The sequence below is a fragment of the Vipera berus genome, assembly GCF_964194415.1.
Source record: "Vipera berus genome assembly, chromosome: 4".
Classification (NCBI taxonomy): Eukaryota; Metazoa; Chordata; class Lepidosauria; order Squamata; family Viperidae; genus Vipera; species Vipera berus.
Window position 1 is genome coordinate 1300421 of NC_138206.1, and position 27444 is coordinate 1327864.

General features: G+C 49.4%; 1 protein-coding gene across 2 annotated transcripts in view; it reads left to right on the forward strand.

The window, feature by feature from the left end:
• The window catches only part of STARD10 (StAR related lipid transfer domain containing 10), a 40180-nt gene that overhangs the window by 3312 nt on the left and 9424 nt on the right, over nt 1-27444 (forward strand). The window contains exons 2-5 of one of the 2 annotated variants that reach the window (XM_081327869.1): nt 18733-18875; nt 19229-19351; nt 19924-20027; nt 25174-25291. In XM_081327869.1, the coding sequence (XP_081183995.1) occupies nt 18734-18875; nt 19229-19351; nt 19924-20027; nt 25174-25291 (487 nt within the window). In that variant the 5' untranslated portion in view covers nt 18733. Of the gene's footprint in view, nt 1-18727; nt 18876-19228; nt 19352-19923; nt 20028-25173; nt 25292-27444 lie in introns of both variants that reach the window. The other variant, XM_081327870.1, reaches the window with a different exon arrangement.

A 27444-nucleotide genomic window follows, 5' to 3' on the forward strand; every position in this document is an offset into this window, starting at 1 on the left:
CAGAGGCTGGAGGACCCAGCTTACACCTTGCCAGCTACAGCCTGGTGGGCTTCGTTGCTGGGGGGGGTCGTGGAGGGACAACCATCCCTCCGTGGGCTGGTCTTTCTTCTCCAGCCGTGCCTTCAGGGGGACAGTTGTGATTCGAGGAGGGGGCAGGTGTCATCAGAAAGGTCTGGGGTTGGGTGGAGACCACGGGTTGAGGTGGGCCCATTTGAAATGGGGATCTGGTGGTCTTTGGCTTGGGGTCAGGCAAGACCCTTGGAGGTCCTGTTGATGTGTCCTGGTCTTCCAAGGCAAAAGAGGTTGTAGGTGCAGGGCACGGGTGGGTGGGAGGGTGGGGAGAGGAGATAAGGGGGGCACCCTCTATGGCCCCATCTGAGATTTTGCAACGGCCTCCTTGCACTGCACTGCGGCCATTCCAGACTCATCCGTGTCAAACCCTCCATGAAGCCGGCTTGGTGGGCGGGTTGAGTTCATGCCCTTCCTGGGGGGGGGGGTCTTTCCCAAGGCCTTCCTATCACCTTCGAATCTCTCAGAGATCTGGGTTCAAGGGATCCCAAAGACCCGATCCTCCCCAATGATCTTTCTTTTGGTTTTCCTTTTTGCTCTTTTGTTTTCTTTTTTTTTGCGATTGTTCCAATTGTTTATTCGTTTATCGAAATATAAAATCTGGAAATGTAAAGGAAATAATGGGAGATCAGTCAGAATAAAGCTGGAAGGGACCTTGGAGGTCTTCTAGTCCAGCCCCCTGTTCAAGCAAGAGAACCTGTACCATTGCAGACAACATGACTATCTAGTCCAGGGGTGTCAAACTCAATTTCATTGAGGGCCGCATCAACATTGCGATTGCCCTCAGGGGGCCGGGTGGGTGTGGCCTGGGTGGGTGTGGCCTACTGGGTGGGCGTGGCTAGAGTGCTTATGGCCTACTGGGTGGGCGTGGCCAGCTCTACATCGTTGGCATCAAGGGTGCCTATGGGGGCCTGGGCAGGAGTGGGACAGATCTGAGGGTCTCTGGCAGAAGGAGGGTGTCTGGGCCAGGGCCAAGGCAGTGGGGGCCGTTCCCTCACTCTTTCCAGGATGGCTTCGCGGGCCGCATGAAACCACTTCGCGGGCCGGATCTGGCCCCCAGGCCTTGTGTTTGACATGTCTGATCTAGTCTCTTCTTTAAAATCTCCAGCGATGGAGCACCCACAACTTCTGTTCCCCTGGTTAACTGTTCTCACAGTCAGGAAGTTTCTCCTTAGTTCCAGGTTGCTTCTCTCCTTGGTGAGTTTCCATCCGTTGCTTCTTCTCCTGCCTTCTTCAGGGGCTTTGGAGAATAGCTTGACTCCCTCTTCTTTGGGGCAGCCCCCCAAATACTGGAACGCTGCTATCATGTCACCCCTGGTTCTTCTTTTCTCTAGATTGGCCATACCCAAATCCTGCAACTGCTCTTCATATGTTTTAATCTCCAGGCCTTTAATCATCTTAGTTGCTTTTCTCTGCACTTTTTCCAAAGTCTCTTTGAAAAGCATGGACTTCTGACTTTTTTTGATGCCTAGGATAAGCTAAGAATGTACAACTTCAACTTTTTACTTTTACACGATAATAATAATAGTAATAATAATAATAGCAATAATAATAGTAATAATAACAATAGTAGTGATAATGATAATGATAATGATAATAATGATAATGATAATAATAATAATAATAATAATAATAATAATAATAATAATAATAATAATAATAATAATAATAGACTTGGAAGGGACCTTGGAGGTCATCTAGTCCAACCCCCTGCTCAGGCAGGAAACCCTATACCATTTCGGACAAATGGCTGTCCAGTCTCTTAAAAACTTCCAGCGTTGGGGCGTTCACAGCTTCCGGAGGCAGGTGGTTCCACTGGTTAATTGTCCTCACTGTCAGGAAGTTTCTCCTTAGTTCCAGGTTGCTTCTCTCCTTGGTCAGTTTCCATCCGTTGCTTCCTGTCCTGCCTTCTTCAGAGGCTTTGGAGAACGGCTTGACTGCCTCTTCTTTGGGGCAGCCCCTGGTATAGGGCTGTGTATGCTAGCTATTTCTATAACAACAACCCAATCTAATCAGCAGAACCCAAAAATCAAACTGTCATTTTTGAAGCACACATTTTCAAGCCCAATATTCTTCCTGGAGAGGAAGGTCCACCGCCATCCGGGGGAGGCCAGGCAGGTGGGGGTCCCACCAGGAAGGAAGGAAGGAAGGAAGGAAGGAAGGAAGGAAGGAAGGCAGGCCTTCTCGGCAGGACCTCTTCAGTCCTTCGGCCTCTCCCAAAAAAACTCTCCTGGTGCCTTCAAAGAGCCCGGGGGGGGGGGGGGTTGACCTCTGTCACTAATATTCTTTCCACCCTGGTGTGTTTTACAGTTTTTCTGCTTTATCTTCTCTTTCCTCTTGGTTTCCAATTGGCCTGCAGCTGCCAAGGAACTGGCTTCCAGCGCACCACAAAAAGCACGATCTCTTCCTTCCTCCGCTCGCCATGCAGGCCTCTCGGCTCAAAGCTTATTAGCAGACTCTTTGCGCATTTAGCAAAAATCTTTGTTTGGTCCGGGAAACCTTTTGCAGGGCTTCAAAAACCCAGGGGAAAAAAACCCCCCTTGAGATCAACCCAAGCGAACTAAAACGGAAAGGACTCCAGTGTCACACAGTTGCCCACAATAAAATAGGTTGAGATGGTTTGGTCTGGTCTAGAGGTTAGGCGCCAGGCTGGATTGTGGGAGATGGTGAGTTCTAGTTCGGCCTTAGGCCTGAAAGCGGCTGGGTGACTTTGGGCCAATCACCAGGAGACGGCGAGTTCTAGTCCCGCCTTAGGTATGCTCCAAGACTGGAGGTTTTTAAGAAGCGATTGGACAAGCCATTTGTCTGAAATGGTATAGGGTTTCCTGTCTGAGCAGGGGGTTGGACTAGATGACCTCCAAGGTCCCTTGCAACTTTATTATTATTATTATTATTATTATTATTATTATTATTATTATTATTATTATTATTATTGCCAGCTGGGTGACTGTGGTCCGATTATCAGGAGGCTGTGAGTTCTAGTCCCGCCTTAGCCATGAAAGCAGGCTGGGTGATTCAGGCCCAGTCCCTCCCTCTCTCAGCCAGCCCATCTCACAGGGTTGTTGTTGTTAGGGGGAAAACAGGAGGAGGAAGGAATATTGGATAGGTTTACTGCCTTGAGTTATTTGTTAAAATAATAAAGGTATGATACAAACAAGGTTTTCTTTGATGGATGATTCCCCCCCCCCCAATTTTGCATTGTATTTGTTTTCATTTATTTATCATTTCTTTATTTAAATGCCCATCTGTCTCACAGAGAGAGTGAGTTTTTGTGGCCTCCATCCCTCTGAGTGTTCCAGATCAGCCGTCCCAGCTTTGTAGCAAAGACCCTTTTTCCTTAATCATCTCAAGAGATCCTGGGAACGGATCCATCTTACAACGCAGGGCTCTCCTCTGCTGCTTTAGAATGCCAGAATCGGCTTTTATCTCCAAGAACCCGTCTCAAAACCAGAGGATCAAAGCCTTGGTTGCCTTTTTTTGGCAAAAAGCTGTGGATTTCTTCTGTCTGGTTTTAACACAAGGATTATCAACCTGTGCATAAAGTTGCTAGCCGGTCAGGAAATAAATAAGCTAAAATAGGAAATGTCCTTTTGGCATTTTAACAGCAGAGGTCTGCAGCAAAATCTTTTCTTTTTTTTAAAAAAAATACAATGTAATACAATTGCATTGAAATCATCATAATACAAATGAAAGGAAAAAGGATACGGTGGAAAATCTGCAGCAAAACCATTTCTTTTTTTAGAATATAATTTAATATTTCATTGAAATTATCATCATATAAATTTTTAAAAAAAGAGGGAATGTCCTTTTGGCTTTTTAACAGTAGGTTCATCTGCGGAAGTCTGCAGATAAATCTTTTTTTAAAAAAAAATAATAATTTAATATCATTTTATTGAAATTATCCTAATATAAATAAGAAAGAGGACACGTCCTTTTGGCTTTTTAACAATACGTTCAGTCTGCAGAAATCTGCCAATAGATCTTTTCTTTGTTTTAGCATTGGCTTTATGAGTGCCGCGTAGCAGAGTGAGCGCCTGTTACTCATCCCAGCTTCTGCCAACCTAGCAGTTCGAAAGCACGTAAAAAATGCAAGTAGAAAAATAGGGACCACTCCGGTGGGAAGGTAACAGCGTTCCGTGCGCCTTTGGCGTCCAGTCATGCCGGCCACGTGACCACGGAGACGTCCTCGGACAAGCGCTGGCTCTTCGGCTTTGAAACGGAGATGAGCACCGGCCCCTAGAGTCGGAAACGACTAGCACGCGTGTGCGGGGGAACCTTTGCCTTTACCTTTTACCTTATTGAAATTATTGTGGCATAAAATACAAAGGAAAACAAAGAGAATAGGGAAACGGGGAATGAAAAAAGAGAGACTAAAATGTAAAGGAAAAAAGTAAAGGAAAAATGTAAAGGAAAAAAGAAGGAAAAGCATGGAGTCCCAGCTTCATTCAGCGCGGTAGAAGAAAAATAATAAAACACAGCCTCAATTATTTTACTTTTGCATACCGAGAACATACTAGCCATTTCTAGAACAACAAACGTATCTAATCAGTAAATCCCAAAGTTGGAAATTCATTTTTTTTTTCTTTCTGTTTCAAGCACCCAAAATGTCTAGAACCAGTTTCCAAGCAGAAACAAAACCGGATCAATTCTTATCTTTAATGAAAGGCGTTAATTTGGCCATCTCTGCTAACTCCATCCATTCTTCCTTTGTGGGGGGACTGCTCTGCCCTTCCTATTTATTTTGCACATCCAGCATTCTTGCCGCAGTCAGCGTATCCAACAGGAGAGTGCCAGATTTTGCAGCCAAATCTTTTCCTAGCGCAGAAATAACTTTTTCAGCTCTGCTGGGCTGATGGATCTCTGCTTCAAAGCAGATCAGGATGATCCAAGGCCTGGAGACTGAAACGTACGAAGAAGGGCTGCGGGACTTGGGTCTGGCTATCCTAAAGAAAAGAAGAAATAGGGGAGACAGGATAGCAGAGTTCCAGTATCTCAGGGGCTGCCCCAAGGAAGAAGAGGAGGGGGGTCAAACTATTCTCCAAAGCACCCAGAGGGCACAACGAGGAAACAATGGTTGGAAACTGATCAAGGAGAGAAGCAACCTGGAATTGAGGAGAAACTTCCTAACAGTGAGGACAATTAACCAGTGGAACAGCTTGCCACTAGAAATCGTGGGTGCTCCATCACTGGAGGTTTTTAAGGAAAGACTGGACGGTCACTTGTCTGAGATGGTTATAGGACAGGTCCTCCTGCTTGAGCGGGGGGCTGGACTAGAAGATCTCCAAGGTCCCTTCCAGGTCTATTCTATTCTAGATTCGAGGACCAGGTTGAAATGCTCACGACTTCAGGGTACAAATACTTCCCGACTTTCTCCCGCATTTGAGCCCAAAATTTCCACAGGTAAGTGAGACATTTCTTAAGCAAATTTTGCCCCGCTTAACGACCTTCCTTGCCACAGTTGTTAAGCGAATCACTGGAGTGGTTAATAATACGGTTGTGAAGGGAATCCGACTTCCCCAAGGACTTGGCTTGTCAGCAGGTCACAAGTGGGGACCACGTGACACACACACACACACACACACACACACACACACACGGGATGTTGCAACCACATCATAAATACGAGCCAGTTGCCAAGGGTTTTGAATTTTGACCATGTGACCATCAGGATGCTGCAGCGGTCGTTCAGTGTGAAAAATGGTCATGAGTCACTTTTTTCGCTGCCAGTCTCACTTCCGTCACTAACAGAACAGTTGTAAGTGGAGGACTGTGTACTTAGCATGTTGTCCTGGCTTTAGTTAGCCAACCTCCTTAAATTTTATCTTGGGGGGGGGCTTGTTGTAGGTCAGGGGTCTTCAAACTTGGCCCTTTGATGACTTGTGGACTTCAACTGCCAGAATTCCTCAGCCAGGCGTGCCTGGCTGAGGAATTCTGGGAGTTGAAGTCCACAAGTCATCAAAGGGCCAAGTTTGAAGACCCCTGTTATAGATGCTTATTCCAGTTAATTAATTTAAGGCAGTGAAGTTTATTTGTGTCTGAAGGTTGTTGTGCAGCTGGGCACTTTTTTTGTGATGTCAGCAGCCACTAATGGCCTGCAGTTCCCTCGTTCATTTTCCTCCCCCTATAAGACCCATTGATGCAAAGGGAGGCGGAGCCTCAGCTCTGAATTGCTCTTGATTTACTAAAGGTTTGCAAGCTTTGTGATTGGAGGAGAATCTCCAAAGGACAATGAATGCATGGTAAAATGAAGGGGGGGGGGGAAATCCCAAGTGGTTGGAGAGGAAGGGGAGGGAGCGTGAGGGGGGGTGTCAGTCTGGTTTATTAACATGGGAAGAAAGAGAGCCAAAGGGGGAAATTGGAGGACAAAATAACTGCTCTCTGAGCTGGGCTGTTTCCTTGCAGACGTTTCATGACCCAACTAGGTAACATCATCAGTGCTGGAAGGAAGGAAGGAAGGAAGGAAGGAAGGAAGGAAGGAAGGAAGGAAGGAAGGAAGGACTGTGGGGTCCTTGCTGCTCTCTGAGCTTGGCGGTTTTCTTGCAGACATTTCACGACCCAAGTAGGCAACATCATCAGTGCTGGAAGGGAGAAGGATTTGCAGAGAGGAGGAGGAGGAGGACTGTGGATTCCTAGGTGGTTCTCTGAGCTGGGCTGTTTCCTTGCAGGCGTTTCATGACCCAACTAGGGAACATCATCAATGCAAGTGAGTGTGGGGTTGAGTCCCTGTTCACATGGCAGTGTGGGTGGGAAAGTGGTCTTCTCCTTAGGAGGTCCTTGAGTAGGCTGCACCAGAATGCACGGTCTCCAGCAGTCAACACTTGGATAAACAGGGACCAACAGCAGCCAAACTGTAACCCACTCAAGGAACCATGAAGAAGAGAACAACTTTCCCACCAACACTGGCAGGGCAGCTGCTGTATCAAAATGCAAACCTTCCTCCCTTCCAGCCCTGATGACGTTCCCCAGCTGGGTCATGAAACGTCTGCAAGGAAACCACCCAGCTCAGAGAGCACCAAGGACCCCACAGTCCGTCCTTCCTTCCTTCCTTCCTTCCTTCCTTCCTTCCTTCCTTCCTTCCTTCCTTCCTTCCTTCCTTCCTTCCTTCCCTCCCTCCCTCCCTCCCTCCCTCCCTCCCTCCCTCCTTCCTTCCTTCCTTCCTTCCCTCCCTCCCTCCCTCCCTCCCTCCTTCCTTCCTTCCTTCCTTCCTTCCTTCCTTCCTTCCTTCCTTCCTCCTCCTCTCCACAAAACCCCCTCCCTTCTATTGCTGATGAGAGAGAGAGAAAGAGAGAGAGCAAACAACGTTAAGCCAAAGTCAAACACGGTTCCCCTTCAGCTCCTCTTGGCACCGACAGCCGCCCCCCCCCCAGTGGGGGAGGCTAAGTGGGCTTTGCGTCACTGGTGGGAGAGCAGCCCTCTTTCCGCTGCAAATCCCGGCTCAGCAACATTAAATGGATCCCCTTGGGAAGGACATGATTTTTCGTGGATTTATGGCTCAAAGAAAATGGATCGATGTGGATTTGGGAGGATAATCGTAGTCAGCATTTGCACTTCATTTCCTCTGCTGGCTGGGGGATTCTGGGAGTGGAAGCCCACCCTTCTTAAAGCATCCTGGCTGGGGGATTCTGGGAGTCGAAGTCCACCCCTTTTAAAGTTCTGGCTGGGGAATGCTGGGGGTTTTACAAACAGCTCTCCTCTTCCTCCTTTTCCGGTTCTCTCAATGGCTACTTGTCCCCCATTTCTGCCCTCCTCACCCCAGGAGGAAAACCATCGGCGGGCGATTCCAGGACAGCTTCCTTATGCGCCAAGGGATGCCACGTCATGCCCGGGTGCTCAGAACCGGTTCCTTGGTTTCTTCCGCAGACGGGGACTTGTGTGACCCTTGTCTGGTTTTTCTACTTTTCTGGATGGCTTCAGGGTGGAGGTTTCTGTATTCCCACGGGGGGGGGGAGGAACCTGCTCCTGGTTGCGTGTTGCTGCAGTTTGCAGTGTGTTGCGTGCATGACACTTCCTCTCCATTGCAGGTAAAGAGCCAAACAACAATCAATCAATCAATCAATGAATCAATCAGAATAGACCTGGAAGGGACCTTGGGGTGTGTGTCTTCCAGTGGTAGTCCTCAACTTACGACATTTGAGTAGTATTCGAAGTTACAACCGCACAGGGATTTATGAACCCTCTTTCACACTTAACAACCGTCGCGGCTTCCCCGTGGTCACGTGATCAAAATCGGAGACTTGGCAACGGACTCGTATTTATGACGGTCGCAGCGTCCCGGGGTGTGTGTGTCACGCGATCCCCTTTTGTGACCTGACGAGCAAGGTCAAAGGGGAAAGCCAGATTCACTTAACGTCCATGTTGCTAACTTCACAACTGCAGTGATTCGCTTAAGAACCGTAGCAAGAAAGGTCGTAAAACGGGGCGAAAACTCACTTAGCCAATGTCTCGCTTAACAGCAGAAATTTTGGGCTCAGTTGTGGTTGTAAGTTGAGGTTGACTTACAACCATTCATATATTGCAGGGGTCTTCAAGCTTGGTCCTTGGATGACTTGTGGACTTCAACTCCCAGAATTCCTCAGCCTGGCTGAGGAATTCTGGGAGTTGAAGTCCACAAGTCATCCAAGCTTGAAGACAATATAGAGACTATTCAATGTTACAACAGCACTTTAAAAAAGTCACTTGTGACCATTTTTCGTACCTGTGATCTGCTGGCTAGGGGATTCTGGGAGTTGAAGTCCAGGCCTCTTAAAGCGGGCCAGGTTGACAAATGGGGGCTCCAGAGCTTTGCCTTCTGCCGCGAAGCCCCAGTTGGTCTCTAGACCTGATCTGCGTCCTACTCGGAGGATCCTCCTGGCGTCGTTTTCACACATTCCCAGAGTCCATCACGTTGGCAGGATTTGCGAGCTGTTGTGATGGTTTTTATTTCAACAGGGGGGAGCAGAACCCAAACGTGGCACACTCAGCCGGCTTCCTCGGCTGCGCAGGTGGCGCCGGCATCACAACGGGCAGACCCTCGCCCTCCTCTCCCCACTTCTCAAGTGCGATGGTGTTTGTTTTGCCCCCAAACTCCTTTACAGGCAGTCCTCGACTTACAACAGCTCATTTAGTGACCGTTCAAAATGACAGCCGCCTTCTCTATCATTCCTCCTCTTCTTCCTCCTCCTCCTCCTTCCCCTCCTCCTCCCCTCCTCTGCCTTCTCCACCATTCCTCTTCCTCCTCCTCTTCCTCCTCCTCCCCTCCTCTGCCTTCTCCACCATTCCTCTTCCTCCTCCTCCTCCTCCTCCTCCTCCCCTCCTCTGCCTTCTCCACCATTCTTCCTCCTCCTCTTCCTCTTCCTCCCCCTCCCCCTCTCACCATTCAGCACATAATTCATTTTCGGCTCTTGCAAGAAAAGCAAACTATCTAACACTTTCACTTCTTCTTTCCCACCAGCCCAGAGTTTGCCAAGCGTGGCCTGCTGACAGTAACTTAATTAATATTAATGTGGATCGTTCCGTTTCCATTTTTACTTCCACAGGGAGCTGAAAGCCTCCTTTAACCTTCATGGGAGGGGTGTCAGCCCCACATCTCACAGGCTTGGTGTTTTTTTTGCAAGCTTTGATGCCGCCTGCTAGTCGTCCCGGTTCTGCTTTTCTTCTCCTGGTTGCAGGCCTTGAGCATCCTTATCTCACCCCTCCCTCTTCACAACTCACCCCTTTATCCAAACTGGGTTCCCAGGAGAAGAATTTGGGGAGGGGGGGGTTGGAGATGCTTTTATCTTTAATCCATTCCCCATAGAGGCGGGGTTCATGCAGTCAAGGCCTGTCTGGTGTTGTAAAGCTGGAGTAAAGCTCCCCTTTGCATCCCCGCTGTAAAACTGGAGCCAGCCTCCTCCACGCATCCTTGTTATAAAGCAGGAGTTAACTTCCTCCATTGCAAAGCTGGATTAAACCTCCTCCTTGCAACTCCATTGCAAAGCTGGAGTAAACCCCCTGCTTGGGTCCCTGTTGTAAAGCTAGAGTAAATCTCCTGCTTGCAACACCGTTGAAAATCAGAGAATCCTCCCCCCTCCCCCGTGGCACCTGGCGCAGCTCCCCAGGGGCAAAAGAGTGTCCTTGCCAAGCCCGGTTGAAGCACCAACAGGAAATCCACGAAAATGACGCCATTGGCCTCGTTGGAAGGCAGCAACCCGGCCAGGGTTCATATCTGGGGGAGAGATCGAGGTCTGTCTGGAGGGGAGTCCGTTTGGGTGGGGGGACCTGAACACAGAAGGGGGAGGTCCATGTGGGGGAGAATCCCAGCATGAGGGAATGTTTCTTGATTTATATTTACTTGCTTATTTGTATCCCACATTTATTATTTTTATAGACAACTGAAGGGGATGAACATACCTACTCCCTCCTCCTATTCCCCCCCCTGCACCAACAACCCTGTGAGGTGGGTTGGGCTGAGAGGGATGGGCTCAAAGTTACCCACCTGGCCGGCCTGCCTAAGGCGGGACTAGAACTCTCCGATTCCCGTTTCCTAGCCTGACGCCCGGCTTTCTGCTTCGTTACAGTCCGTCAACTAATTAGTAGAATATCCCTCTTTTTCCTGAATCAGCCCATTTTCTGCTGTGGTGTGCGTACTCTGGGAGTGGAAGCCACGACGATGTCGCAAATGGCATAATCTCATTGTGCAAATAATGCCAAGTGCATAATGGTGGGGTCCCTGGTGCTCTCTGAGCTGGGTGGTTTCCTTGCAGACGTTTCATGACCCAGCTAGGTAACATTATCAGAGCTAGAAGCAGATGAGGTTGTCTAGTAGTGGTAGTGGAGGAGGAGGAGGAGGAGGAAGAAGACTGTGGGGTCGTTGGTGCTCTCTGAGCTGGGTGGTTTCCTTGCAGATGTTTCATGACCCAACTAGGTAACAACATCAGTGCTAGAAGGAGATGAGGTTGTCTAGTGGTGGTGGTGGTGGTGGAGGAGGAGGAGGAGGAGGAGGAGAACTATGGGGTCCTTGGAGCTCTCTGAGCTGGGTGGTTTTCCTCCAGACGTTTCATCACCCAACTAGGGAACATCATCCGTGCAGGACTAAGAAACGCCTGCAAGAAAACCGCTAACTATGCTGTCCGTTGAGAGGTCTTTGAAGGTCTGGGCTTGGTGTCCAGGGGCCCCCTCCCTACTGCTGCTGCCCCCCCCCCGCCTTCTCAACACCCCCCCCGCCCTATTTCCTCTGCCAGAAAGTGTGACTTCTCCGTTTCTCCCTCTGCCTCTCCCGCTGTTGCTGATTGTGAGAGAAATTTGTTTGCTAATTTCTTTGGGTTTTTATCTTCTCCCTCCCTGACACCCAGACTCGCAAGCTCCACACTCACACTCACACACTGCATTCCCTGGCTAAGCTGGTCCTCAACTTACAAGCCATAGTATTGTGACTGTCCAAAATTTACAACAGCTCTGGAAAAAAGGGACTTACAGCCGTTTTTCACACTTACGACCCTTCAGGGCTCCTGTGCTCGTGTGATCAAAATTCGGAGGCTTGGCGACTGACTCGCATTTATGATGACCGCAGTGTCCCGTGTGTGTGTGTGTGTGTGTGTGTGTGTGTGTGTGTGTGTGTGAGACGTATCCCCTTTTGCAACCCTCCGATAATCGAAGAAGGTGAAGCCAAGTTCACTTAAGAACCGTTATTAATTGAAGAACCAGAGCGAAGCCCTTAACAACCCAGATATGAGAGGTGGTAAAATGTGGCAAAACTCGCTTAACAAATGTCTTGCTTAGCAACAGAAGTTGTGGTCGTAAGTCAAGAACTTACGAGTAATTAATTGATCTTGGTTCCTGTTTTGGGGCTTAACTAGCCATGGTTTAGGGCAGGGGTAGGCAACCTTGGCTCTTTTATGACTTGTGGACTTCAACTCCCAGAATTCCTCAGCCAGCATGGGGGAACTATGGCCCCTTCATGACTCATGGACTTCAACTCCCAGAATTCCTCAGCCAGCATGGGGGAACTATGGCCCCTTCATGACTGGTGGACTTCAACTCCCAGAATTCCTCAGCCAGCATGGGAGAACTATGGCCCCTTCATGACTGGTGGACTTCAACATCCAGAATTCCTCAGCCATCATGGGGGAAACTTTGGCCCCTTCATGACTGGTGGACTTCAACTCCCAGAATTCCTGAGCCAGCTTAGCTCAGCTTGGAAACTCCCTTTTCCCTCAGCATGGCTGGCTCAGGAATTCTGGGAGTTGAAGTCCACAAGTCATAAAGTGGCCTAGGCCAGAGGTAGGCAACCTTGGCCCCTTCATGACTGGTGGACTTCAACTCCCAGAATTCCTGAGCCAGCATGGGGGAACTTTGGCCCCTTCATGACTGGTGGACTTCAACTCCCAGAATTCCTGAGCCAGCCATGCTGAGGGGAAAGGGAGAGGTTTCCAAGCTGAGCCATGCTGGCTGAGGAATTCTGAGAGTTGAAGTCCAGAAGTCATGAAGGGGGCCAAAGTTCCCCCATGCTGGCTCAGGAATGCTGGGAGTTGAAGTCCACGATCTTAAAAGAGCCAAGGTTGCCCACCCCTGGTTTAAGGTATTGCATTACCCTGGCTTAAGCACCAACCAGCCACTTTCTGAAAAGGGGTGATTTGGACTACTTCCTCCTTTGAGGATCGGAACTGGGCCAGTTCGGGAAGGAAGAGAATCCTGTGAGCCCCCTTGAGGGGTGGGTGGCAGCCTGTTTCCCCCTCCCCACAGCACTGTAGGGAGGGGGGCTCGGCCCTCTGTGCACAGCCGGATCTTGCTTCATGCTCAGGGGTAGGCAACCTCGGCTCTTTTATGACTCATGGACTTCAATTCCCAGAATTCCTGAGTCAGCTATGCTGACTCAGGAATTCTGGGAGTTGAAGTCCATGAGTCATAAAAGAGCCGAGGTTGCCTACCCCTGTTCATGCTTAAGGCTCCCATCATCGTATTAAAGCAAAGCAGAAAAGCTGGTAGGGAAGGGATGAGCTGCTAAGCAAAGCCACTGCAGGAGGGGAGGGGAGGGGAGGAAGAAGAGGGAGGGAGGGAGGAAGGAGAGGGAGGAGAAAGGAAGGGAAAGAGAGAAGGAAAAAGGGAGGGAGGGAGGAGAGGAGAGGAGAGGGAGAAAGGGAAGGAAAAGAAGGAAAGAGGAAAGAATGGAAATGAAGAGAGGGAGGAAGGAAGGAAGGAAAGGAGGAGAGGGGGGAAGGGGGAGGAAGGAGGGAAGGAGGAGATAGAGAAAGGGAAGAGAAGGGTAAAGAAGGGAGGGAGAAACATAGCGAAGAAGGGGCAAGAGAGGATGCAGAAAAGAGGGAGAGAAAGAGGAGAAAAGGGGAAGAAGGGAGGGAAGGAAGAAAGAGGGATTTGGAGGCAAATGGATCCCAGGGTGGGCTACATGCTGGGTTGGTCAAAATGGGCGTTTCTCCCAAAGGATTAACTAGCTTGTGTAGCCTGTTTTAATAGTAGGTTTTATTGTACCTGACCCAGAATCACTTGGAGTCAGATGGGCGGCCGTGTAAGGGTGAGAAATAAATACAAATAAATAAAATGTGAGCCCCAGAATTTGCCCAGAAGGGTGAAAGGAATAGGAGAAATTTTGTCTGCCTTGGAAATTGTGTTCGGCCCCTGCGCTCCTTCCGAGTGAGTGCCTGTATCTCTCTCTTCCTGCTTGTGTGTTTGTGTATGTAGTGTTCAACGCGTGAGAACAGTTAGGACAGGAAAATCTGTTGTTAAGCGGAGGGAGGGGGGTTGTTAAGTGGGGCACCACATGCCCCCAATTTTAGGAACTTTTTTTTTTTTGCCACAGTGACTTTTTCCAGTTTTCCCACTGACTTTGCATCTGGGAAAGGTTGCAAACAGTGAGGACGTGACCCCACCCAGAATGTCATAAGTGCGAGGACTGCTTGTAACTCACTTTTTCCAGTGGTGTAATAAACGGTCGCTAAGACGAGCAGTACCTGAAAGTCATTTTCTTTCGGGACTTATAGCTCCAAGTGGTCAGTAAGTGAATAGCTGTAAGTTGAGGACTACCTGAAACTCACTTTTTTCAATCCCACTGCAATTTTAAATGGTCGCTGAGCAAAACAACCTGCCTCCAGAAGCTGTGAATGTTCCAACACTGGTGGCTTTTAAGAAGAGACTGGACAGCCATTTGTCTGAAATGGTGTAGGGTTTCCTGCCTGAGCAGGGGGTTGGACTAGATGACCTCCAATGTACCTTCCAACGTTGTTGTTGTTGTATTGTTATTATTATTATTAACGGTCATAAGCCGAGGGCTACCTGCATGCATCTCCATGTTGATGTGTGTGCCGAATGCATAAATAATATTTAAAAACCTCCCCAGTCCGAGCATTCGGAGGGCCTCGTTTAGAGAGGCTGATATTTTATTTTGGGCTGCCAGGAGGGGCCGGCGGAATTAATTCCAGGAGATTAAAAAAAATGCAAAAACATCGAAGTCCCAGATTCCCAAGTAAACTGTGACATATTTTTAAACAAATTGCGGGTCTTCTGCCAACTTGACAACCGGCAGGAAAGCAGGTGACCGCCAAGAAAGGAATCGAGGGAGCGCGAATAACGGAATATAAACTGCAAAACGACCCGCATAGTGACGAATCAAAGGCCTGTGCTGTATAAGTCGGATCCAGCATTTTTCTGGCTTGACATGTTTTTTTCATATCTGCAAAAAATACACTACGACCGTCGTAAATAGGAGTCAGTTGCCAGGCATCTGGATTTTGACCCCGTGGGGAGGCTGCAACGGTCGTAAGTGTGGGAAATGGTCATAACTCCCTTTTTTCAGGGATGTTGTAACTTTGAATGGTCACTAAATGAGCGATCGTAAGTTGAGCGCTAACTGTATACTGGAGTGGCAGAAACAGGAGATATGTTGGTAGTCCCCGACTTATGGCGGTTTGTTTAGTGCAGTGATGGCGAACCTTTTAGAGACCGAGTGCCCAAACTGCAACCCAAAACCCACTTATGTATCGTTGGGTGCCGGGTGGGCGTGGCCCGTTGGGTGGGCGTGGCCCGTTGGGTGGGCGTGGCTGCAGTGGTAACGGCAGACTGGGTGGGACTAAAAAGTTCAATCAATCAATTCCAACTTTGCGAGATCTTTTTTTTTTCCTGCGAGAAGTTGAAATTGATTGATTGATTAACCTTTTTTTTTTGCCCATGGTGGTGGAGGCCTAAAGCGAAAAGGTTTTATAAAACCCAGCTGAAGGCCTAGGACTGGGGCGACGGCACGTGTGCCCACAGAGAGGGCTCTGCGTGCCACCTGTGGCACGCGTGCCATAAGTTTGCCACCACAGGTTTAGTGACTGTTCAAAGTTACAACATTACTGAAAAAAGGGACTTATGACCGTTTTTCACACTTACGACCGTTGCGGCTTCCCCGTGGTCACGTGATCAAAAATTTGGGCATTTGGCAATTGGTTCGTACTTATGACGGCCGCAGGGTCCGAGGTGGGGTTGTCACGGGATTGTGACCTTTCGACAAGTAAAGCCAATGGGCGAAGTTGGATTCCCTTAAGAACCATGTATTTACTTAAATTAGTTTCTTTAGCTTAACAACTGCAGTGATTCACTTAGCAACGGTGGCAATGGAAGGGTGTAATGACAAAACTCACTTAACGACTATCTTGCTGAACAGTGGAAATTTTGGGCTCCGTTGTGGTCATAAGATGAGGACTACCTGTTCTTTCAAGACGTCCCTCCTCCACCTCCCTGGCCTGATGGCCCCTCCTCGTTTTCCTTCTCTCCTCTTCCTTTTGGGTGACTCCCTTAATCTTAATCAGAATAGAGCTGGAAGGGACCTTGGAGGTCATCTAGTCCAGCCCCCTGCTCAGGCACAAAACCCTAGACCATTCCAGACAAATGGCTGTCCAGTCTCTTCTTAAAAACACCCAGTGACGGAGCACCCACAACATCTGGTGGCAGGCAGTTCCACTGGTTAATTGTTCTCACTTTTAGGAAATTCCTCCTTAATTCCAGCTTGCTTCTCTCCTTGGGTTAGTTTCCATCCGTTACGTCTCGTCCTGCCTTCAGGGGCTTTGGAGAAGAGGTGAGACCCCCCCCCCTTCTTCTTTGGGGCAGCCCCTCAAATACTGGAAGGCCACTATCGTTTGTGAGAAGGCCTCTCCGGCGTCATCCACCTTCTGGAGCCAGGGTGGAAAAATCAGCCTTTGCAACCGGCCACCTGGTGCACAGTTATGCAATGTGGCCACGGACAAAAGGCTTTTTTTGTCTTTCTTCCCCACCTGATGCTCCGCACAGAATGCTCACGGCTGGTGGGGGGGGCTCAGGTTTCACGGTCCCGACCTTTGTGTGGGGCAGAGACCCTTTTGTTCAGCCAGGCGCTGGCTGGGTGGCAGGGGACGAGCGATTTCACGGGGGCTAATGAAATATTTAGCGGCTCGGCTTGCCAGCCGGCGAAAATTATAACTTGATTAATAATGAGCGAGCTTGGAAACAGATCCCCAGGCCCACTTTGTCTGGGAAAGCAGGGCGAGCATGTGACAGTCTGCCCGTGGCACAAGGGACCTGTGCATGCCTTGCCCATACGCACACACACACACACACACACACACACACACACACGTATGTACTGGAGCTTTGGATAATCCGTAGAAGAGCTGTGCAGATTTCAGGAACAAAAGGAAGTGTCTCCATCTCAGCAACTTGAAGACGGGTGGACTTCCAGAATTCCCCAGCCAGCTATGGGGGTGGGAAATTATGGTCTGGGGAATTCTGGAAGTCCACCTATCTTCATGTTCTTGAGGTTTAGAAACATTGCTCAATACTTCTTTTATCTAGCTCAGGGGTCTTCAAACTGGGCCCTTTCATGACTTGTGGACCAACTCCCAGAATTCCTCAGCCAGGCATGCTGGCTGAGGAATTCTGGGAGTTGAAGTCCACAAGTCATGAAAGGGCCACATCTGAAGACCCCTGAGCTAGCGGTAAAGTCCACTGAATTCAATGGGGCTTTTGTCTAGACCAGGGGGGTCTTCAAACATGGCCACTTTAAGACTTGTGGACTTCAACTCCCAGAATTCCTCAGCTAGCTGTGGCTGGCTGAGGAATTCTGGGAGCTGAAGTCCACAAGTCTTAAAAGTGGTCAAGGTTGCAGATCCCTGGTCTAGACAGAGGTTGCCCCAAAAGGGGAAGAACGAATAACGTTATTATTTTACTATTACTTAAGAGCCTATCATTTTATTCTTGTTTGTAATTGCCTTCTAATATTTATATATAGTTTTGATGTTTTTATGCCTGCTGCCATGCTGGCTGGTGTCTTTTGGGAAAGGCAGTTTCTGAATGAATGAATAGATAAATCAATTAAACTCTGAAGGATGGTTATTGTCCTCAAATATTTTTAACACAAGAAGTATCTCAGAGTTTGCATATCAGCTTTCCCTTCCCTCAAGTGGCGTCTTTGAAGGGAGCCCATTATGGGACATTATGGGTTCTCTTTCATTATTTTAATGAGTCATTAGCTTAAAAGCCCATCCTGAATGCTAATTGTTTAGCCACCAGCCTTTGGTGAAAGAGGAGATTTCTTTAGACAAAGGACCCTCCACGATGGGGATGGGCCCAATCAAAAGGGCAGAAATTTTCCTTTCTCAATTCGGAGTAAGGGGCCTTGGGGCAGTACAAGAAGTCCCTGACTTACAACGGTTTGTTTAGTGACCATTTGCAGTTAGAACGGCATTGAGAGAAGTGATTTGTGACCGTTTTTCACACTTAAAACTGTTGCAGAGTCCCCGGGATCATGGGTCAAAATTCGGACACCTGGCAACTGACTCGTATTTACGACGGTCACACTGTCCTGGGGTCACGTGATAAAAATCCAACTGCTTGGCAACTGTCTCATATTTATGACGGTCGCAGTGTCCCGGTGTGACACTTTTGCGACCTTCTGACAAGCAAATTCAAGGGGGAAGCTAGATTCTTTTAAGAACCATGTTGCTAGCTTAACAACTTCAGGGATTCACAACTGTGGCAAGACAGGGCGTATAACGGGGCAAAACTAGTGTCTCACTTGGCAATGGAAATTTTGGGCTCCGTTGTGGTCGTAAGTCGAGGATTACTTGCACCCTGGGGTTGTCAAGTCCTGATCTACTTTGAAGAGGAGATCCATTACGCCAGGGGTCTTCAGACTTCGCCCTTTTATGACTTGTGGACTTCAACTCCCAGAATTCCTCAGCCAGGCATGCGTGCCAATCTGGCTCAGGAATTCTGGGAGTTGAAGTCCACACGTCATAAAAGGGCCAAGTCTGAAGACCCTTGCATTACGCCAACAGACTTACGACCGTTGTAGAATCCCCGTGATCAAAATTCAGATGCTTGGCAACTGGTTCCTATTTATGACGGTCGCACTGTCCCGGGGGAGGGGTCATGTGATCCCGTTTTGCGACCTTCTGACAAGCAAAGTCAATGGGGAGGCTGGATTCGCTTAACAACCGTGTTACTAACTGAACAACTGCCGGGACCCACTTACCAACGGTGTCAAGAAAAGTCATAAAAGGGGCCAAGCTCGGTTAACAACCCTCTCGCTTAGCCACAGAAATTTTGGACTCCGTTGTAACCGTAAGTCGAGGACCAACCCCCAACTGAAATCTGTCCTGTGGAAGGGAGCAGGATCTACTCCCGCGTGAACCCACGGCGGCGAACGGCTTTCTGATTTCCCGTTTCTCTCCAGTGCAGGATGGATTGCAAAGATATCTCCGCGGAAACTCTGTACGACGTGCTGCATGACATCGAGTACCGGAAAAAGTGGGACACCAACGTCATCGAGACCTTTGACATTGGCAAGCTGACCGTCAACGCAGACGTGGGATACTACGCCTGTGAGAAACGGTGGTGGACGGGGGGAGGAGGGGCCGGAGGGCAGCCCCCAGAGGGAGCCCGAGTGGTGGGGACTCGGCCCGGAGGGCCCACTCCTGCTCTGGCGTTTGGGATTCAGAACTGCCAGGTTTGGAATCAAATGCAGGCCGTCTTCAGGAGACGTTTCGGGACCCAGCTAGGGGACATCATCAGTGCCTGGAAGGGAGGGGGAGGAGGGGGGGAGGAGGGGGAGGGGGACTGCGGGGTCCTTGGTGCTCTCTGAGCTGGGTGGTTTTCTTGCAGACGTTTCGTGACCCACCTAGGGAACCTCATCAGTGCTGGAAGGGAGCGGGGTTTGCCCTCTCTTTCTATACAGATGGCTTGCCCTGTCGGTGTTGCCCCAGTCAAGGAACAACCAAAGCAGACAAACAATCAAACAGTGAAGACCTGCCTAATGAAGGAACCCCAAGACCACTCCCAGCTACACTGACAGGGCAAGGTACTGTATGTAGACAGAGAGCAACCCACCCACCGCTTCGAGCACTGATGACGTTCCCTAGTTGGGTCATGAAATGTCTGCAAGAAAACCACCCAGCTCAGAGAGCACCAGGGACCCCACAGTCCTTCCTTCCTTCCTTCCTTCCTTCCTTCCTTCCTTCCTTCCTTCCTTCCTTCCTTCCTTCCTTCACTGACAATGTTCCCTAGTTGGGTCAGGAAATGTCTGCAAGAAAACCACTCAGCTCACAGAGCACCCAGGACCCCAGAGTAGAAATCAGCTCAGGGGTTTCTCTATTTATGCTAGGTTAATTTCTTTGAAGTTGCAGGAATTAACCTTGCTCAAACAACCAAGAGGCTCTATTGCTGGCTGGGTCAGAGTCCCCATCCCTAGGCCCCTCCTGCCTACACTTCCCCAGCTGGTGGAGTCATTAAAATCCCACCTGGACACATGACCCCCCCACCCCCTCCAGGTGCCTTCCCATCGGAAGCAGGGATTTTCTCTGCTGAGGCTGCCCAGCTGCTGTGAGCCCCCCGGCTCATCTGAGCCCTCTTCTCTTCTCCCCTCTCCGGCAGGGAAGTGCCCGAAGCCCCTCAAGAACCGGGACGTCATCACGCTGCGTTCCTGGCTGCCGATGGGCAGCGACTACATCATCATGAACTATTCGGTCAAGCACGCTGTAGGTAACAGGACTTTCGGGGTGGGGGAGGTGGGGGGGCTGGGGAGGGGGAGCAGGGCATTTTCTGGGCAGTCTCAGAGGGTCCAAAAGATGAAGATGGTGGTGTAGCCACAACCGGGGCCATGGAGCTCTGCCTTGGGAGACACAGAAGGACGAGCTGCAGCCGAGGCAGCCAAGGGAGATCTCGGCCCGTAGAAGGAATTGGGTGGGGGAGCCCCTGAGGAGGGGGCCGCTTCCTGGTTCTCCGGAAAGTAAGCCCTATCCCAGGGGTAGGCAACCTCGGCTCTTTTATGACTCGTGGACTTCAACTCCCAGAAGTCCACGAGCCATAAAAGAGCCGAGGTTGCCCACCCCTGCCCTATCCCCAAAATAGGCCCTAGTTGTGGGGCAAGGCACACACCTAAAAATCAAGCTAGGGCGAGGGTGGGGGTGGAGCTGCCCCACTCGCCCCGCATCCTCCCCTCGCTGGCCCACTTCCCCTGCGGTGTCTCCTGCAGCCAGGCCTGAGTTTCGCAGTCAAGCCTGCATATCTGGAAAGGCCACTGCAGCCAAGAAACGAGCTACGGATTGAATCCCTAGCTCGGTACTCGGCTGCAGAGGCCTTCCAGGAAGACCTGACTGTGAAATGCAGACCCGAATGCAGCTGCAGAGTGAAGCTGATCCTTCGGCTGCAGAATGAGTGGACCGGCTGGGCGGGGCTGTGGGTGCAGGAGGTGAGTAAAAAAGACACCCACGCACCCCGAAAATAAGACCTAGTGTCACTTTTGGAGGCAATAATAATAATAATAATAAGACCCTGTATTATTTTCAGGGAAAGATGGTGGAGGCAAGAGAGGAGAGAAAAGCTTTCAGGCTGTCCAAGGGATTTAGTCTACCTGCTTCTCCATCTCCTTCTCCAATTCCCAGACCATCATCTCCACCTCCACCTCCACCTCCACCTCCACCCTATCTCCATCTTCACCTCCATCTCCAATTCCATCTGAAAGACCATCTCCACCTCCACCTCCATCCCATCTCCAATTCCATCTCCATCTCTACCTCCACCTCCCATCTCCACCTCATTTCCAAGACCATCTCCACCTCCACTTCCACCTCCACCTCCACCTCCATCTCCAATTCTATCTGAAAGTCTATCTCCATCTTCACCTCCATCTCCAATTCCATCTCCATCTCTACCTCCATCTCCACTTCCGTCTCCACTCCATCTCCAAGACCATCTCCACCTCCACCTCCACCCTATCTCCATCTTCACCTCCATCTCCAATTCCCTCTGAAAGACCATCTCCATTTCCACTTCCATCTCCACCCCATCTCCCTTCAATCTCCATCTCCACTTTCCCCTGGATGGGAAAAACGCTGCCAAATTATGACCAAGAAAACACCCAAATGAGAACTAGCTTGGTCTAGTCTGCGGTTAAGGCACCAGGCTAGAAAGCAGGAGGCCATGAGTTTATGCCCTGACTTAGCCATGAAAGCTGGCTGGGCCAATCACCAGGAGAAGGTGGGTTCTAGTTCCACCTTAGGCCTGAACGCCAGCCCCGCGTCGGTCACAACCTTTAGGACCTTTAAGTAAGCACGACTCCATTTGGTGAAAAAGGTGTAGTTTACTCAAGGTCATGCAGAATGCAGTAGAGCAAAGCCAGAACTAAGGTTCCTGTGCCAGATTCCCAAGATGCCCCCCCACTCCCTGTTAACCCTTGATTGTCCAATCAAACTAGATATTGATGTTGTTGGAACGTCATCCTCGGTAAGTGGCTACATTCTTTCCCAGATGGTTGTCCTTCAGTTTGAGTCTCCGGCTGGTAAAGTGAACAGTGGGCTCCCCCACACTGTCCCATTTGTCTTCCCTCCCCCTCGCCTCCATATTTCAGGCTGGCACTGAAGCAAAGCTGTGAGGCGGAGGTTCTGACATTCTGCCCCCCTTAGAAAAAAAGGCCATGGTCATCCCCACTGCCGCCGCTTTCCACAGTCGCCTTCGGGTTTCCCGTCAGAGTTCCCTCATCTTTGCTGAACGGCGGGATAAACTCCACGATTTGGGCCCCTTTGCGCGCTGCTGTCTCGGGTTTGGTGGCCGGTTCCCCTTGCCTGGGCAGGGCTTCTGATCGCTGGAAAGGGCAGTCGCTCGGCCGATGGCCTCCTTCTCCACACCAGGAGCACCGCATCGGGCCTCGTCCAGCGCCGGGTCCCCACCTGCCAGGCCTTGCGGTTTCTCTTCTCTCTGGGGTCCCATAGCGCCCTGGTTCTCTCGCTGGTGGACAGCTCAAATTCTACCTCTCCAGCCAGGTCATCCCACTCCGAGTGTCTTTCCTGGACCTCTGCCCAGAGAAATGTCGAGCATGTCTCCATCCACGCCTTCCTGTACATAGTCTAGGAGCAGGTCTTGGGGCCATTTCCAGAGCACGGCGGCCGGATGCCGGAACTCTGTGGCGTACGTGGCGACGGTTCTCCCGCCCTGTTTGAGGGTTTGCATTCTTATCTTTGCCTTCTGGTCAACCAGCGGGTCTTCGAAGCGCCGTCGCAGGACGGTCATGAACGCGTCGAAGTTGCACAGCTCCTCAGCTTCCGCATTGTGCAGGCTCATGGCCCAGTCAGCGGCCTCACCCTCTGGGGCTCACATGCCGCAGTGCACCCCGGCCTCGTCGTTGGGGAGCTGTTGGGCATGGTCCTTCATGTAACACTTTTGTATGGTGGATTTTTTAATTTCCTGTAAACCGCCCTGAGTCCTCAGGGAATAGGGCGGTATATAAATGTAACTAAATAAATAAATAAATAAATAAATAAATAAATAAACACTGCACTCGGACGAGGAATAACCCCAGTTGCTTCAGGTCCCCGTTGAATTTCATGGGTATCTACAGCGGCCAAGAATCCCTTCTGGTCCCCCAGGGGGGCTGGGGCCGGTGGCGTTGCAGGGGCCGGCCTCTGGCCAGGGGCCTGGCTGGGTTGCTCCAGTGGATCGCGAAGTGTTAGACCCGCAAAGCGTTCTCCAGACAAGTCGGATGCTCCCTCGACAGCTGCAGCTCGGAGGTCCCTTGTGGCCGGTGGCAGCTTGATTGGCACTTGGGGATGCTGTTCTCTCTGTTGGGACCCTCGGATGGCAGTTACCCCCTCCGGGGGCTCTTCCAGCGTCCCAACTCCCAGGGACCATTGAGGTCGTCCTGTCTCTGGGGAGGGCTCCCGCTGCCCCCCAGGTCTTGGCTTCCACACCGATGTCTTCGCCCGGGCCAGCCTGTCCATGCCTCTGAGGGTCACCCTGGGTTCTCCTCTGAGCTGGCTGGGATTCCAGTCCCCCCTCCATCTCGGGACTCTCGCCTCTGCCCTCCGGCCTCGTTGCCACCTCTTCCTTTTTCCCCCCATCTCCTCCTTTTCCCGGAAAAGGCACCGGCTGCACAACCTCCACACTCGATCAGTTCTCCGGCTGGATTGATAAAATGCAGATCTGGCTTAATGTCAGCCAGGACCTTTAAGGAAGAAGGACCCTCGGGGGTCCCTTTGGTGGAAAAGGCTGTAATTTTCACGCAGAAGGTAGTAGACCAAAGTCAGATCTGAGTTGCCCGCACCAGATTCCCAAGCGTAATTTTGCCTAGCCAGGATGCTCTTATCCCTCCACTTCCCGGGTGGCTGTCCTTGAATTCGAGTCTCTGGCCTGTACGGTGAGCTGTGGTCTCCTCCACCCCCCACTTCCGTTCGGCTTTCCCCCCCCATGCAGACTGGCACCGAAGGAAAGAAGGGAGCCGAATGTGAAGTGGCAGTTCCGACAGGTTTCCTTTGGGCCAATCACCAGGAGATTAAGAGTTCTACTTCCTCCTTAGGGATGGAATCTGACCGGCTGGGGAATTGTGGGAGCTGTAGTCCATGAGTCCTAAAGTTGCAAAGGTGGGACTCTCTGCTTTAGCTGGTTCCACCGGCTCTGTGGCTGTTAGAAAAGCAGAGAATGTGAATCTCAGGGAAATGAAGAGCAACTCAGATGATCAAAGGCCTGGAGACTAAAACATGTGAAGGACGGTTGCAGAAACTGGATGCTCCATCCCTGGAGGTTTTTAAGAAGAGACTGGACAGTCACTTGTCTGGGATGGTACAGGTTCTCCTGCTTGAGTGGGGGGTTGGGCTAGAAGACCTCCAAGGTCCCTTCCAGCTTCTATTCCTATTCCTATTCCTATTCCTATTCCTATTCCTATTCCTATTCCTATTCTATTCCAATTCTATTCTATTCTATTCCATTCCACATTTTCTATTCTATTCTATTCTATTCTATTCTATTCTATTCTATTCTATTCTATTCTATTCTATTCTATTCTATTCTATTCTATTCTATTCTATTCAATTCCAATTCTATTCTATTCCATTCCATTCTATTATTTTCTATTCTATTCTATTCTATTCTATTCTATTCTATTCTATTCTATTCTATTCTATTCTATTCTATTCTATTCTATTCTATTCAATTCCAATTCTATTCTATTCTATTCCATTCCATTCTATTATTTTCTATTCTATTCTATTCTATTCTATTCTATTCTATTCTATTCTATTCTATTCTATTCTATTCTATTCTATTCAATTCCAATTCTATTCTATTCTATTCCATTCCATTCTATTATTTTCTATTCTATTCTATTCTATTCTATTCTATTCTATTCTATTCTATTCTATTCTTAATTCTATTCTATTCTATTCCATTCCATTCCATTCCATTCCATTCCATTCCTAGTCTAGAGAAAAGAAGGAGTAGGGGGGACATGATAGCAGCCTTCCAATATCTCAGTGGCTGCCCCCAAAGAAGAGGGAGTCAAGCTATTCTCCAGAGCACCTGAAGGCAGAACAAGAAGCAACAGATAAAAACTAATGAAGGAGAGAAGCAGCTTGGAATTAAGGAGAATTTTGCTGCCAGGGAGAACAATTATCCAGTGGAACAGCTTGCCACCAGAAGTTGTGGCCCCTCCATCACAGGAGGCTTTTAAGAAGAGACTGGACAGCCATTTGTCCAGAAGGGTATAGGGTCTTCTGCTTGAGCAGCGGGTTGGACTAGAAGACCTCCCAGGTCCCTTGCAGCTCTATTCTGATGGAAATAAGTGCACAGATCACGCTAGGGCCAGTCCCAGGCTTGGCGGGCGTGAGTTCAACCTTTCCACTTCCTTCTTCCTAGAAATACCCCCCGCGGAAGGACATGGTCCGGGCTGTCTCGATCCAAACAGGCTACCTGATCCAGGGGAAAGGAGCCAAGAACTGCAGCCTCACCTACCTTGCTCAGGTAGACCCCAAAGGTAAGGCTGTGCTTCCCCCACCTACACCTGGACGGGCGGAGGCGCAGCGCTTTGGCCTTCGCTTCCTGGGAAGCTGCAGTTGCAAATATTTCCACGCACGGGTGGTCCTCCATTTACGATTGTTCGCTTAGTGGCGGTTCCAAGTGACAGTGGCACTGGAAAAAGTGACCTAGGACCGTTTTTCACACGTACGACCCTTGCAGCATCCCTGGGATCAAAATTCAGAGGCTTGGCAAGTTACTCGTGGTTAGGACGGTTGCGGTGTCCCACCAAATGGATGGTTGTTAAGTCAAGGACTAGCTGTAGTTTCGTTTCGTTTCGTTGTTTAATTTATAATTTTATAGTTTAGTTTATAATTTAGTTTATAATTTACTTTACTGTGTGAAAACTGGGTCCTACGTCACTTTTTTGACAGTGCCGTTGTAATTTTGAATGGTCATTAAATGAACGGCTGTAAGTCGGGGACTTACCTGAAACCCGCCAGTTGGTGCCAGTGTCATGGATTCATTCTTGGAAGGGAACCGTCTGCATTTCTGAAACCCACGGAGGGCTTTCAAATCGCATAAATAAATAAACAGCTGCTAAAAGGATCCGCAGACTCCAGAGTCGAGGCGGAGATGGAACGGCTTTGCAGCATGAAAGTTTCATGGCTTCTGCGGCTCCCGGACTCTCTAGCCACGGTTGTGTCCGTGGCTTCCCCAAACAGTGGCGGTCATTGAGAGAAGCGGGTGCCCAGGTGGTCGTGGAACTGACCGGTGTTTCGTGGGGACAGGCTGTCCTCGGCTTATGACCACAATTGGGAGCAGAATTTCCACTGCTAGGCCAGGCAGTCGTTAAGGGAGCCGTGCTCGATTCTAGGGCCTGAGGTTGTTAAGTGAATGATGGTGTCGTTAAGCGAATCCAGCTTCCCCCATTGACTTTACTTGTCTGGGTAGGTCACAAAGGGGCACCGCAACCCGTCATACATGCATGCCAGTCGCCAAGCTTCCAAATTTTGATTATGTGACCATAGGGGAGCTCTGACGGTCGTAAGTGTGAGGATTGTTCACAAGTCGCTTTTTCAGTACTGTTGTAACTTTGGACGGTCACGAAGCAAAGAGTTGTAAGTCAAGGACTAGCTTTATCCCTGGATTGCCTTGTAATCTGAACTGGCAAGTCGAACGTTTTCCAAAACAAAGAAGCAACCTATACAGAAAAAGAACGATCTGTTCCAACAAAGATTTTCTCCTTTGTAGCCGCCCGTGTTTCTCCAACTCAACAACGTGAAGACGGGTGGATTTCAAATCCCAGAATTCTCTTCCAGCTGGGGAATTCTGGGACTTCGTGTCCACCCACCTTAATGTTGTCAAATGGGAGAAACACGGGCCTAAAACAGGTAGACAAAAACGTGAAACTTTGCTGCAACTGTCAAACTTTTAGAGAAACCCAAGACACAGTATAGCGTTGTCTTCGAAGTTGCACTTAATTCAAATTCAAATAATTTGGAGCAGCCCAACAAAGCAGAGGTCAACTTCCACGAAGAACTTGCCAGTCGTAAAATCGTATTTTGGGTTAATTGTTGTCTTCTTGATTAAGTTTAAATTCCCCACTTCCTCCAGGAGTTCAAGGTGGTATATGTAGACCCTCTCCTCACATTTTGGGGGTGAGTTGAGGGAGGAAAGGCCCGGTCCAGAACCCCCCAAGGGGTGTTTGTGGTCACAGAGGAAGAATGAAATGAGTTAATAATAATAATTTAATAATGATGATGGTGATGATGATGATGATGACAACAACAACAACAACAACAACAACAACAATAATAATAATAATAATAATAATAATAATGTTGGAAGGTACTTGGAGGTCATCCAGTCCAACCCCTGCTCAGGCAGGAGACCCTTTTATCATTCCAAACAAATCTTCTCTTCCCTTTTTTTTCAGCTAGCAGATAGCAAATCATCCCTTGGTGGAGCAAAGGGTTTTTTATTTTGGTGGCGTAAGTCCTCGGCTTACGACCACAATTGAGCCCCGAATTCATGTTGCTAAGGGAGACATTTATTAAGTAACTTTTGCCCCATTTTACAATCTTTTTTGCCACAGTTGTTATGTGAATCATTGCAGTAAATAAGTTAGTAACACGGTCGTTAAGTGAATCTGGCCTCCCCCATTGACTT